Here is a 15,730-nt window from a genome sequence, read left to right as displayed (position 1 = left end):
ACTTTAGCATCTCCACTGTGAAAAGTCATTGCCTTTACTTTGAGCATGTGTCGGCAAAGCTTTTTTTTCCGCAAAGAGAATTCAGCACTATTTTAGTGAGGTCCTCTTACGAAAAAGGCTTATAGCTGTGAATGTAGAACGTCGCCACTAAACATTTCCATTCTGTATGCAATTATTGTCTGTAAGTCTGTGGCTAATTCTTTTTTTTTTTTTTTTTTTTGGAGACGGAGTTTCGCTCTGTCTCCCAGGCTGGAGTGCAGTGGCCGGATCACAGCTCACTGCAAGCTCCGCCTCCCGGGTTTACGCCATTCTCCCGCCTCAGCCTCCCGAGTAGCTGGGACTACAGGCGCCTGTCTGTGGCTAATTCTTTGTTGTTTTTCCCCCCTACTGGGCCAATGCAGCCTGACTGAGGTCAATTATTTAGTTACCTGTTTTTCAAATGACTTTGAAACATTGTATGAAGCACACAATTACCAGAGTTTTAGCAGGTCACAAAATAACCAGTACTCCAATCCCTCTTGTCTTTAATTGCTTTGTATCAAAAACTGAAAGCTTTTTTGTTTTTCAGGCAAGGAAGGAAAGGCCTTACAAACTTGAATGTAGGCAGAAGGCACATATTTTAATGGTGGTTTATTTCTAAATTAGGTCTAAGTTCTAGCATGGCTTAAAAGGCACAATTAGCATAAAGGGAGGTAGGAAATACTCAGATAAAATGGTTTTTTGTCAAGTAGTATTTGTATATAGATGGATGGCTTCTATGAACAAGACTAGAGTCAGAATAGAAGTATGAAAAAGATCATCCTTGTGTCTTGGCCAGTAGTAGAGTAACATTTGAATATTGAATGTTGTGTTTTTTCCATGCTGTTATAGCTACTAATCAACGATAAAAGTTCTATCTGAACTTGTCTTTCATTAGCTTCCAAGAGCAAGCTCACAAAAGCAATTCAGAGTTACTAGCTATTATTGATGATAGTTAAGTCTATCGCATCTGAAATATCTGTCACTAATAGAAATGACACTACATTTATGTCCTTGGCTAGTTTTATGAGGAGAAATATGGCTAAATGTAAAAAAAAAATGTAAGTTTTTCACTGATTCTAGTGCTACCATTTTTTTCTATTATCTTCTTTATAGAGTATTTGTAGTTGGCTAAAAATAGGAATCTTAAAAATCAAAAAAACATTACAACTAGAAATACCTTAAAACTCTGGTCCAAAAATCTTTATTCTTTGTATATAAACCGGAGAAGTTAATTAACTTGGTCAATATTATATAGCTAGTAAATCTGAGACAACATTACAGGTTAGGCTTAGCTCAGAATTGTTTCATTACTTCATGTTGCATTTCTCATTTGAGGTATTTTATGATTGATTTCTGGGTCTTTTTGAAAAGTTTCTCTTATATTCTTGGGGAAATTGATGTTTTCATGTGAATTTTACTAACCTATTTACAATTGAATTGAACAGGGCCAAAAAGGTGACATTGGCCCACCTGGACCTCCTGGACTTGTAAGTTTTTTTTTAGTATTCATTTATCAAAATTTATTAATGCATTATCATTTTTGTGCCTTAATTGCATACTCCCTACTTTTTCTTCATAGAACAGAAAATTTCAAGTCATTATCAATTTCTAGTGGCTTAAAAGTCTTTATATCTAAAAACTTCAGTAACGTTGACCTCAAGGTCTTGTATTGTTCTGCCTATGCATTACTTCTGCATGGTAAAGGTCTAAAATTATGGCTTTGGGTTGTTTTACTTCATGATTGCCAGATCACTTCTCAGGCAACCTGCAGGTGGTGCAAGTGTTGCTTACAAAGGTTCAATGAAAACAACATTGAGGAAAACAACATTGGGGAAGTTGGGGTGGGGTGGGGTTTTGGTCCTTTCCCCTGCAGAGCTCAGGAGAAAGATAGATTTGGTCTTAATAGGTTTTCTAAATTTGTAATTGTCTGATTCACACCTCTTTCTTTCCTGAGTGTGTGCTTTCTAGGGACTTTTAATAACGCACGTAGGAAGCTGCTTTATGAAAGAATGATTGGGAGTGGGGGAGCTACAGAATTTCTGTCATGTTTGTGTTCACTGTGAAATTTAAGTCAACTGTACTTCCAGTCTTATTAGGAATAAAATATCGTTGCTGAGGTTTAACATATTGGTTTTTCTTTGGTTGAAATTTAGTAAGACTCTTGACTTCAAACTGCATTGAAGCCGCAACAGTGCGAATGTTGGAAAACTTATGTGTCCAGACATGTTAGTAACATTAATTTAATTCTTATTATCCATAGTGAGTCTCAGTTATTAATACTTAGGACTGTACTAAATCTAATGAGGATATACTTAAAGAAGATCTTAGATTTTTTTTATTCACTTTCATTTTAAAATCAGCTTCACTCCTCTAGGAAATAATCTCTTTATAAAATGAGAAGATAAAATTTTAATACGTATCAGAAGAAATGGAAATTTTGAGAGTACAGTCCTATTTAGCAGCCCAGTTTCCTTTTGAATCACTATTCCAATCCTAAGTCCCACAACTTTTTGTCTCCTTTTGTGTGAATGTTTCTTATATCCATCCAATAGAGACAGGATGAAATATCATACTGCTACTAGGTGTTAATTTGTACATCAGACTGGCAGTCTCTTAAATCTGATGTTCATTTACCTTTATAGGTCTATAAGAAGAATTTTTAAATATTTAATTTATTTAATACTAAGTTTTTAAGAAAATACTTGAGTTACAAGAATACAGAGTAAAAAGGAATGATTAATTAGTTGGGTTTAATCAATAAAGAAAAGATGGGTTTTATTTTTAAATTTCTTTTGGTATATAGTAGGTATATATATTTATGGGGTAGTTTTCTTTTTTAAAGGAAGAAATAAATGTGGGTTAATAAAGGGAAAGATTGGGGAAAGGCATTACACATGTTTGGAATGGAATATGCAAAGACATAGACAAGAATGTGCAAGTTGAATGAAATGATTAGAATCAGACAGACTTCACTATAATAAAACTTTATCGTAAGACATAATAGGAGATTAAATAGGTGAGAGAGGTATTGGAAGTGAAAAGTGACTTACAGTTCAGGATTAAAAGTAGCAGCACTTGTAGTAAAAAGTAGTGAGCAATTTTGAGTCCTTAAGCAGAATAGTTAACACACGCACACAAATGGTTTTTGAGGAAGCATATCCTAACAATAGATTGGAATTCAAGGGACAAGATCAGAGGTGCTTCTGTTACTCTAAGTGTGAGTTGATGATACAGTTGTGGCAACAGGAATCAAGGGGGCAAATTGGAGAGATGTTTTCTGTAAAGAATTGTCAGGCTTAGGAGACTGGAATTAATTGAATGTGAATTATAGGAGAAGAGACATCAAAAATACTTTTAGTTTTATACGCCTTGGGCTCAGGAACATGGTAATGTTGTTACTTGTATTGGACATTTTCTAATCAGTTGGAGGATGGGAGCGATACGGAATGTGATTCATAAACTATGTGAAAATGATGACATTGCAATCATATGTAGCTCCCATAGTATTTTCAGGAGAACAAGGCTTTTCTTCTTTGCATTTCTTTATTTTTTTTTCTTTTGTAATAAAGGTAATTCCTAGACCTGGGACTGGTATAACTATAGGAGAAAAAGGAAACATTGGGTTGCCTGGCTTGCCCGGGGAAAAAGGAGAGCGAGGATTTCCTGGAATACAGGGTCCACCTGGCCTTCCTGGACCTCCAGGTAAATGAGATTGCATTTATGGCCTTGTGCTTATAGCATGCTTACTAATCCATGTATACTTTTTATCAGATCAGTTCCATGGTAAGCATGGAAGTAGAAGACACAAATCCTTTTTAATTGACAAGTACTTCCCAAATCTCACTATACCTTCTCTCACCATATTACTCACTTGTACTTTAAAAAAGCCTAAGTGAATAGTGTCCTTTAATCCTAAGATTCCCGTTTCTACATTTTATTTTTTATTGATACATAATTGCACATATTTATGGGATACATGTGATATTTTAATACGTGGGTACAATGTATGGTGATCAAATCAAGGTAACTAGAATATCCGTTACCTCAAGTATTTATCTTTTCTTTATGTTGGGAACATTCAAAATCTTCTCTTCTAGCTGTTTTGAAATATACAATAAGTTGCTGTTAACTGTTGTGAATCTACTGTGCTATGAAACACTGTAACTTACTGCTTCTATCTAACTATATGTTTGTACTCATTAACCAACCTTTCTTCATTGCCCCCGACCCTTCCCAGCCCCTGGTAACCATCATTCTCTCTACCTCCATGAGATCAACTTTTTTCTTAACCTCCTACGTAAGAATGAGAACATGCATTTGTATTTGCCTTTCTGTGCCTGGCTTATTTCACTTAACGTAATGTCCTTCAGGTTCATCCATATTGCTGAAAATGACAGAACTTCGTTCTTTTATGGCCGAATAATATTCCATTGTGTATTTATACCACATTTCCTTTATCTGTTCATCCACTGATGAACATTCAGGTTGATTTCATATCTTGGCTATTATGAATAGTGCTGCAATAAACATGGGAGTGCAGATATCTCTTTGAATTACTAATTTATTTTCTTTTGGATATATACCCAGACGTGAGATTGCTGGAACATATGGTAGTTCTATTTTTAGTTTTTTGAAGAACCTCCATACTTTTTTTCATAATGGTTGCATTAATTTATATTCCCACCAACAGTGTATGAGTTCTCTCTTCTCTGCATCCTTGCAGCATTCTGTTATTTTTTGTCTTTTTGATGATAGCCATATTAACTGGGGTACATTTTATTATTACTATATTATACCAAACAATTCTGAGATTTAATAGGCAAATCATCACACTTTTCATGCTAATACGGAAGGATATTCTCCCCAAGTAATGCCTAGTTTTGCAAGATTTCCTGTATAAAAATGGCAAGCAGCATTATCCACCTAAAATTTCAGAAACACCTAACTAGAAATCCCCATGGTGATTTTGTTATAAAATAAAATCTTAGAGCTCAATACTGAGTTTTATATTATTGCCTTTGAAAACACACAGTATAGTGGAACATTTCTAATTTGGCCACAAATTGAGTACTGCCCTTATCTAGAATGTTTATTTGGATGTTCTCTGACATAGGGTAATAATAGTGATGTATGTAAAATTTCCAGATGTATGTGGTACAGTGCCTGGCACACATACATATTCAATAAATTATTATTCCTTTTCCTTCAAAAATATGTGGCTAATGAAATACAAAATGATGAGATGAGTGATAGTGATCTTTCCCAAGAGAAAGAAAATAAATATAGGTTCCATTATGCTCTAAATGTGAACTTCAGATTCCTAATCTCAAGATAGTGAACTAAATACATACTGTATCTGGAAAATTGAAATAAAGAATTACCTCAGGATGCAGTAAAAGAGATAAGGAGTTGGGAAGTATGAATGAAAAGTTAAGAGGTATAAAGGATAAACTTAGAAGCTCCAAAATTATCTCATGAGGGAGGCCAAGAAGGAAAGAATGGGACAAGAGTCAGCATTTGAAAAAAATAATGGCTGAGAACTTCCATCTATTAAAAAACACATACATCACTATGGAAAAGCTCATGGAGCACTAAGCAAGAGTAAAATAATAGTAATGCAAAGGCCCATAACTAGACACATTGTAGGGATATTTCAGAATTCAGGGATAAAAAGAAGCACTTAAAAACTATTTGAGAACAAAAAGCCGATCACCTACAAAGCAGAGTCAGAGGATGATAATGGAGCACATTTTCAAAGTGATAAGGACAAATTACTATGAATTAGGGATTCTGTGTTATACTAAACTATCATCCTAATGTGAAGATGAGATACATAGGAAGTTTAACACCTTCAGACTGTCCCTGAAATAGTTACTGGAGGTTTTACTCCAAAAAGAAAAAAAGGAATTCTGGATAAAATGAGAATAGCGGTAGGATGCAAGAACCAAAGCTTAGAAAATATATTAGTAAAGCATATTAAGTCTAAATCAGTACTGGTCATTTTTTAAAAAGGTGTTTTAAGTAACAACTTGGAGCTATAATTGTAAACATTATTAACCTGTGATGTGTAGATGCAGAGAGAATAAAGAGAAGTGTTTTGTCTTGTCAGGGAAAGATAATATAAATCTTGTTAACTGTATAAATTTTTAGAAATATATAGGTTTAAGTACATAGGTTAAAATATTAATAGTAGCCACTAGAGAAGAATAGAAATAAAATGTATAACTTACACACCAATTGAAGAAAGAAAATGACTAAAAATCTCTTATATCGTGTAAGTTAGGATTGGGGCAAAATAAAGACAAATCTGGGCAAATAGAAAATAAAATATAAGATTACAAGAAGAAGTTAAATATAAGTCAGTAACTCCAACAAATTTGAAAGAACTAAACACTGATTAAAAGACACTGACTAAAATTGAAATTAAAAATACCTATATATAGTGCGTAGTAGACATATCTAAAGCAAAGTGACAGATATAATCTGAAAATAATGCAATATATACTGGGCAAATGCTATACATAAAACTGGTTTAGCAGTTCTAATATAGTATGAAATATAATTAAATGCAAAACTTGAAACTATAAAAATTCTGGAAGAAAATGCAGGAAAAACTCTTCTGGACATTGACCTAGGCAAAGATTATGACTAAGACTTCAAAAGTAAATGCAACCAAAACAAAAATATACAATTGGGACTTAATTAAACTAAAGAGCTTCTGCACAGCTAAAGAAACAATCAATGGAGTAAATAGCCTACAGAATTGGTGAAAATATTTGTAAACTATGCATCTGGCAAAGGACTAGTATCCAGAATCTATTAATATAAGGAACTTGAACAAATCAATAAGAGAAAAAAAAAACCCCATTAAAAACTGGGCAAAAAACATGAACAGAACACTTCTTAAAATAAGACATACATGTGGCCAACAAACATGAAAAAAATACTTAACATCACTAATCAGCAAATAAATGCAAAATCAAACCACAATGAGATACTAACTCAAACGTTAGAATGGCTATTATTAAAAAGGCATAAAATAACAAATTTGGGCAAGAATGTGGAGGTCATAGTTATATATTGTTGGTGGGAATTTAAATTAGTTCAACTACTGTGGAAAGCCGTTTGGAGATTTTTCAAAGAACTACAAGTAGAACTAGCATTCCACCCAGCAGTCGCACTACTGGGTATCTACCCAAAGGAAATCATTCTACAAAAAGACACGTGCACTCATATGTTCATTGCAGCAGTATTCATCATAGCAAAGTCATGGAATCACCCTAAGTGCTCATCAGAAGTGGACTGGATAAAGAAAATGTGGTACATATGCACTATGGAAGAATATGCAGCCATACAAACAATGAAATCATGTCCTTTGCAGCAACATGAATGCAGATGAAGGCCATTACCCTAAGTGAAATAACTCAGAAATAGAAAACCAAATACCATCTGTCTTCACTTAGAAGTGGGAGAGAAACAATAGGTATGCATGGACATAAAGATGGAAACAATAGACATAGGAGGCTCCAAAAGTTGGGGAGATTGAAAAGCTACTTATTGGGTACATAGTCACTAGTCACTATTTGGGTGATGAGTTCACTGGAAGCCTAAATACCACCATCATGCAATATGCCCCTGTATTACTAACAAAGCTGCATATGTACTTCCTGAATCTAAAATAAAAAAGAGACATTCATATGGATAAATAGATAAATCATATCACAATGATTTAAAATTTATGAATATGTATCTAACAATATAGCTTTGAATGTATAAAGTGAAAACTGATAGCATATGGGAAATAAACTGACAAATCCCCAACATATCAAGTAGGTGAAAAATAAGGTTATAAATGATTTGAGCAACACAATTGAGCTGTATATATGGGGAAAAGAGAAATACTTTGTGTGCAGCAGAGAATATGCATTCTTTTTAAACATACATGGAATATTTAAAGAAATTCATTCTATTAGAACATAAAGAAATATTTAAAAATTACATGCATGTCATTCTCTGTGATCACAGTGAAATAAAATAACAAATTTACAACAAAATCACCAAAAATGTTTACAATTGTATATTAAGAAACAATATAAATATTTCTAGACATAAAAAAGAAACAAAAGGAAATGACAGACTACCGAATGCTAAACAACAATGAAAGCACCTCATATCAAAACTCATTAATATAGCGAAATCAGTACCTTTCTCACAAAATCAGAAAGACTAAAAAGAAATGACTTAAGTTTTTGAAAAAAGAAACAAGCACAAACAGAAGGAAAAGCTTGATAAAGATAAAAATAAAAATTAATAAATAGAAAACAAACTAAAAATGTAATTGGATAGGGAAAATAAAAGATTTTGAGTGAGAAGAGTTTGAAATTAACAAGTTTGCAAATACAATCAAGATAAAAATGAAAAAAGGCACAAATATAATCAGTAAAGAAAAAGATCATTATAAAAATCAAATTTTAAATTACAAGAAAACTATAAATGTGTTAAAATATTTTAAATTTGGAAAAAATATAAATTTATCATGAAACAGGAAACAAATTAATTAAAAATGTTTTGAGAAAGTAGGAAACCTCAGTAGATCAATTACCATAGAACATTTTAAAATGTTAGAGATCTCCATGAAAATGCATTGGTTGTATGGGTGGTTTTATCATTTTACAAACGAATTCTACCAAGCTGTCAAAAAGCAGATAATTCCCAAATTTAAACTATTTTCAGGACATTAAAAAAAATAAAGTTGATGACAAAACCAGTACCAGCCACTGCAAAAACATGCCAAATTGTAAAGACCATCGATGCTACGAAGAGACTGCAGCAACTAACGAGCAAAATAACCAGCTAACATCATAATGACAGGATCAAATTCACACATAACAATATTAACCTTAAATGTAAATGTAAATGGGCTAAATGCTCCAATTAAAAGACACAGACTGGCAAATTGGATAGAGTCAAGACCCATCAGTGTGCTGTATTCAGGAGACCCATCTCACGTGCAGAGACACATAGGCTCAAAATACAGGGATGGAAGAATATCTACCAAGAAAATGGAAAACAAAAAAAGTCAGGGGTTGCAATCCTAGTCTCTGATAAAACAGACTTTAAACCAACAAAGATCAAAAGAGACAAAGAAGGCCATTACATAATGGTAAAGAGATCAATTCAACAAGAAGAGCTAACTATCCTAAATATATATGCACCCAACACAGGAGCACCCAGATTCATAAAGCAAGTCCTTAGACACCTACAAAGAGATTTAGACTCCCACACAATAATAGTGGGAGACTTTAACACCCCACTGTCAACATTAGACAGATCAAGGAGACAGAAAGTTAAAAAGGATATGCAGGAATTGAACTCAGCTCTGCACCAAGTGGACCTAATAGACATCTACAGAACTCTCCACCCCAAATCAACAGAATATACATTCTTCTCAGCACCACATCACACTTATTCCAAAATTGACTACATAGTTGGAAGTAAAGCACTCCTCAGCAAATGTAAAAGAACAGAAATTATAACAAACTGTCTCTCAGATCACAGTGCAATCAAACTAGAACTCAGGATTAAGAAATTCACTCAAAACTGCTCAAATACATGGAAACTGAACAATCTGCTCCTGAATGAATACTGGGTATATAACGAAATGAAGGCAGAAATAAAGATGTTCTTTGAAACCAACGAGAACAAAGATACAACATATCAGAATCTCTGGGACACATTTAAAGCAGTGTGTAGAGGGAAATTTATAGCACTAAATGCCCACAAGAGAAAGCAGGAAAGACCTAAAATTGACACCCTAACATCACAATTAAAAGAACTAGAGAAGCAAGAGCAAACACATTCAAAAGCTGGCAGGAGGCAAGAAATAACTAAGATCGGAATAGAACTGTGATAGAGACACAAAAAACCCTCCAAAAAAATCAATGAATCCAGGAGTTGGTTTTTTGAAAAGATCAACAAAATTGATAGACCGCTAGCAAGACTAATAACGAAGAAAAGAGAGAAGAATCAAATAGATGCAATAAAAAATGATAAAGGGGATATCACCACCGATCCCACAGCAATACAAACTGCTATCAGAGAGTACTATAAACACCTCTATGGAAATAAACTAGAAAATCTAGAAGAAATGGATAAATTCCTGGACACATACACCCTCCCAAGACTAAACCAGGAAGAAGTTGAATCCCTGAATAGACCCATAACAAGCTCTGAAATTGAGACAATAATTAATAGCCTACCAACCAAAAAAAGTCCAGGACCAGACGGATTCACAGCCGAATTCTACCAGAGTTACATGGAGGAGCTATTCCAATCAGTAGAAAAAGAGGGAATCCTCCCTAACTCATTTTGTGAAGCCAGCATCATCCTGATACCAAAGCCTGGCAGAGACACAACAGAAAAAGAGAATTTTAGACCAATATCCCTGATGAACATCGATGCAAAAATCCACAATAAAATACTGGCAAACTAAATCCAGTAGCACATCAAAAAGCTTATCCACCATAATCAAGTGGGCTTCATCCCTGGGATGCAAGGCTGGTTCAACATATCCAAATCAATAAACATAATCCAACATATAAACAGAACCATAGACAAAAACCACATGATTATCTGAATAGATGCAGAAAAGGCCTTTGACAAAATTCAACAGCCCTTCTTGCTAAAAACTAACTAGGTATTGATGGAACATATATCAAGATAATAAGAGCTATTTATGACAAACCCACAGCCAATATCATACTCAATGTGCAAAAACTGGAAGCATTCCCTTTGAAACCTGGCACAAGACAGGGATGCCCTCTCTCACCACTCCTATTCAACATAGTGTTGGAAGTTCTGGCCAGGGCAATCAGGCAGGAGGAAGAAATAAAGGGTATTCAATTAGGAAAAGAGGAAGTCAAATTGTCCCTGTTTGCAGATGACATGACTGTATATTTAGAAAACCCCATCGTCTCAGCCCAAAATCTCCTTAAGCTGATAAGAAACTTCAGCAAAGTCTCAGGATACAAAATCAATGTGTAAAAATCACAAGCATTCTTATACACTATCAACAGACAGACAGAGAGCCAAATCATGAGTGAATTCCCATTCACAATTGCTTCAAAGAGAATAAAATACCTAGGAATCCAACTTACAAGGGATGTGAAGAGCTCTTCAAGGAGAACTGCAAACCACGCTCAACAAAATGAAAAGAGGACACAAACAAATGGAAGAACATTCCATGCTCATGCATAGGAAGAATCAATATCATGAAAATGGCCATACTGCCCAAGGTAATTTATAGATTCAATGCCATCCCCATCAAGCTACCAATGACTTTCTTCACAGAATTGGAAAAAACTGCTTTAAAGTTCATATGGAACCAGAAAAGAACCCGCATTGCCAAGACAATCCTAAGCCAAAAGAACAAAGCTGGAGGCATCATACTACGTGACTTCAAACTATACTGCAAGGCTACAGTAACCAAAACAGCATGGTACTGGTACCAAAACAGAGATGTAGACCAATGGAACAGAAAAGAGGCCTCAGAAATAACACCACATATCTATAAGCATCTGATCTTTGACAAACCTGACAAAAACAAGAAATGTGGAAAGGATTCCCTATTTAATAAATAGTGCTGTGAAAACTGGCTAGCCATTTGTAGAAAGCTGAAACTGGATCGCTTCCTTACACCTTATACAAAAATTAATTCAAGATGGATTAAAGACTTAAATGTTAGACCTAAAACCATAGAAACCCTAGAAGAAAACCTAGGCAATACCATTCAGGACATAGGCATGGGCAAGGGTTTCATGTCTAAAACACCAAAAGCAATGGCAACAAAAGCCAAAATAGACAACTGGGATCTAATTAAACTAAAGAACTTCTGCACAGCAGAAGAAACTACCATCAGATTGAACAGGCAGCCTGCAGAATGGGAGACATTTTTTGCAATCTACCCATCTGACAAAGGGCTAATATCCAGAATCTACAAAGAACTCAAACAAACTTACATGAAAAAAAGAACCCCATCAAAAAGTGGGCAAAGGATATGAACAGGCACTTCTTAAAAGAAGACATTTATGTAGCCAACAGACACATGAGAAAATGCTCATCACCACTGGCCATCGGAGAAATGCAAATCAAAACCACAATGAGATACCATCTCATACCTGTTAGAATGGTGATCATTAAAAAGTCAGAAAACAACAGGTACTGGAGAGGATGTGGAGAAATAGGAACACTTTTACACTGTTGGTGGGACTGTAAACTAGTTCCACCATTGTGGAAAACAGGAAGGGGATCGTCACACACCAGGGCCTGTCCTGGGGTGGGAGGAGGTGTGAGGGTGGAGGGATAGAATTAGGAGATATACCTAATGTAAATGACGAGTTAATGGGTGCAGCACACCAACATGGCACATGGATATATATGTAACAAACATGCACGTTGTGCACATGTATCCTAGAACTTAAAGTAAAAAAACAAAAACAAACAAAAGAAAAACACCAAAAAAAAGGCAAAAGGTATGCTATAAAATAACAACAAAAAAAGTCAGTTTAATAGCATTGATACTAAACAACTAAGGAGATAACACTAGCAATAACCCAGTCTAATTTATGAACGTAGAAGCAATAATCCTAAATATCCAGAAACATATTAAATTATATGATATTATGACCAAGTAGATTTTAGTCCAAGATTGCAAGGATGGATTGAGGTTACTGTGATTGAGTACATTGACAGAGTAAAAGAAAACAGGCCAACAGATGCGGAAAAATTAGTCAGTACAATTCAATACCCATTCATTTTTAAAAGAAAGCTAAACCTCTTAAACTGGAATTAAAAGAGAGTTACATTAACTTGATGAATCTATCTGCAGGACTGTATGGGAAATGTCATGCTTTGTGGTGAAACATCAGGAACATTTTTATTCAAGTCAGAAATAAGATCAAGATACTTAGAGTTACCAATGCTGTTTGTCCTTAAAGTGGAGATCCTAGCCCATGCACTAAATCTGGAAGAAAAAATGGTGGTAAGAATGGGGAAAAAGCCCAAATTTCAGTTATTCAGAGACCATCTGATTATCTACCAGAAAGCTTTAAAAAATCCATTGACAAATTTCCAGATCTTAAAGAGAGTATGTGTGCGAGATGGCCAGATCTGAGTAGCATACTTAATTTGCCTTCCTCTTCACCAGCAAACATGTAAGAGAAAAAAATACACTTCACAATTGTAATAGTATTAAAATGCACAGTAGTTATAAAAGAAACCCATGAATAACCCCAACAATACATGTGTAAGACTTCTTTGCAGAATTTTGTAAATTATTATTAAATAATATAAAATTACTAAATAAATGGAGAAATAAACTTAATTATTACTCGATGTGAAAAACCAATATTATAAACAGTTGATTCTACCAAAAAATAATCTTTAAATTCAAATTAATCCCATTCAGAATCCCAACCAGTTTTTGAAAATGAAACTGACAAGTTGATTCTAAAATTTATTTAGAAAAGTAAATTTGTAAGTGTAGTGAAGATGGTTTTAAAAAAGAACAAAGATGAGCATATTTTCCTTAGCAGTTTTGGAAACATTATTAAGTTATAGTAACTAAAATGTGTGTTAATGGTGCATGAATCACCATTGTAGCAGAAGAATGTCCAGAAACAGAGCCATGTTTATATGGGAACTTCGAAATACCTTTTTATGTTGTTAATGACTTTCTGGTATTTTTAAGTTATCAGATCATAGTGTCAAAGGATGGGGTTACTAGTAATTTCCAAAAGTAATAAAGCTACTTTAAATTATTATTTCCTACCCTCAAACTGTTACTTACATTCTTTGAAATTTTTCAGCCTTTTTTTCAGAGTTTTGAATCTCCTAGAAAAAAAAAAATATATAACCAGAATTATATGTTAAAGGAAGATCTTATCATTATCTAATGTCTCAATGATAACTAAAGTAACATCTCTAAGATGAGATCATTTTGATCACTTTTTTGAATCTTAGGGGCTGCAGTTGTGGGTCCTCCTGGCCCTCCTGGATTTCCTGGAGAAAGGGGTCAGAAAGGTGATGAAGGACCACCTGGAATTTCCATTCCTGGACCTCCTGGACTTGATGGACAGCCTGGGGCTCCTGGGCTTCCAGGGCCTCCTGGCCTTCCTGGACCTCACATCCCTCCTAGTAAGCTATATTTTTCTCCTATTAAGTTCTTTTTTTGTTTTTGTTTATTTTGTTTATAAGTAACTCTAGCTAAAGGTTGGCGTCATTTGTTGCATTTCTGATATCTAAGAAATTCTACTACTGCTTTACTTTTTGGGTTTTGGTAGTTCTTGGATGTTTACATTTGCTCTTCAAATAGTATTTATCAACAATGTTATATTTTCCTTTTGCTTATAGGTACTTGTATTTCTTCAGAGAAGTAACTGAAAAGCTTGTCAGGCTTTTTTTTGTTTAATCTTCTTGATATTTCACAACAATTAGCTTACTATCCTTTGTTTATCTTACTCAGGTGATGAGATATGTGAAGCAGGCCCTCCAGGCCCCCCAGGATCTCCAGGTGATAAAGGACTCCAAGGAGAACAAGGAATGAAAGGTTTGATCTCCAGACATATTCATTTCTTCATTTTCTTCATTCTTTCAAATCATCAGCAAAATCCCCTGTATCATCCGTCACACCTTAGCCACTGATTCCCATGGTCATACCCCAAGACCATCTCATTACCAACAGTGTTATACTTACATGATCTTGGTTTCATGCATCCCATTTTTTGCATCATTCTCTTCTGTCTAGCTTACTACCTCTAGTAACCTGACTCCAGCAATACTCCAACCCCACTGAGACCTAGCAACTTTGACTAATGCTTAACTTTTTGATGTCCTTTCTTCCCTCTTAACCTAGCTTAAATTCCATTATCAATCACTGTAATCAATTCTATTCATAAATCCATGATTCCTTTGCCCTTCTCTCACTTCATTATACTCACTTGGAACAAAAGCATTATCCAAATTTCCACATTTTCTGAGCCTGCACTTTTTCTTCTCTTCTCAAATTTTAGCAGTTTCTCCCCTATTCTGACCTTGCTTCCTATTTCACTGACCAATTAAAGCAGTAACAAGAGAACTTTCACAGATTGTCACCACGATATTTACTTACCTACTTGTGCCTGTGCTCATAGTCTCCCTTCTTGCATATAACTACTGCTCCTATCTAAAGCCAGTTCTTCTATTTATACAATAGATTCCATTTCCTCTTATTTCCCCAAGGATTTTTTTCCAGCAATTTTTGCCTCTCCCACATCACCAATTTTTTCCCTCTCTATTCAGTCATTCCCAGGAGCATACAAATATGCTTTTTTCACCTATCTAAAAAAAGTAGGGTAATCCTACATTCCCTGCCAGCTGGTTCTCTATTTTTCTATTCCCATTTGCAACAAAACTTCCTAAGAATTTTCTACTCTCCTCTTGTTTTCTCTTAAACATAACTCCAATCAGGATTTTATCCCCTCTTCCCCCAACTCCCCACTGCCTACCACTCCACAAATGCTGGTCAGTTGCCAGCAGTCTATATCCTGCTAATCCAAATGTCAGGTCTGTCCTTTTTTTGCTTGCTTTTTGCCTTCTTTAAACATTTGCATCCCTTGGCTTTCAGTACATTACATTTCTTGTTCTTTTTCATTCCTCTGTGGTGTACCTACGT

At 34.7% G+C, this 15,730-nt stretch overlaps 1 protein-coding gene across 4 annotated transcripts in view; it reads left to right on the top strand.

Moving 5' to 3' along the window:
- COL4A5 (collagen type IV alpha 5 chain) overlaps positions 1-15,730 on the top strand; it is a 270,185-nt gene that overhangs the window by 140,154 nt on the left and 114,301 nt on the right. For all 4 annotated transcript variants that reach the window (XM_031660975.1, XM_031660978.1, XM_031660977.1 and 1 more), the window contains exons 19-22: positions 1,467-1,508; positions 3,591-3,723; positions 14,041-14,214; positions 14,543-14,626. In XM_031660975.1, coding sequence (XP_031516835.1) covers positions 1,467-1,508; positions 3,591-3,723; positions 14,041-14,214; positions 14,543-14,626 — 433 coding nt within the window. The remainder of the gene's footprint in view (positions 1-1,466; positions 1,509-3,590; positions 3,724-14,040; positions 14,215-14,542; positions 14,627-15,730) is intronic.

The sequence above is a fragment of the Papio anubis genome, chromosome X, assembly GCF_008728515.1.
Source record: "Papio anubis isolate 15944 chromosome X, Panubis1.0, whole genome shotgun sequence".
In the NCBI taxonomy this organism is placed as follows: Eukaryota; Metazoa; Chordata; class Mammalia; order Primates; family Cercopithecidae; genus Papio; species Papio anubis.
Note: the sequence above shows the minus strand (reverse complement) of the source record. Positions and strands in the feature narration are given on the sequence as shown.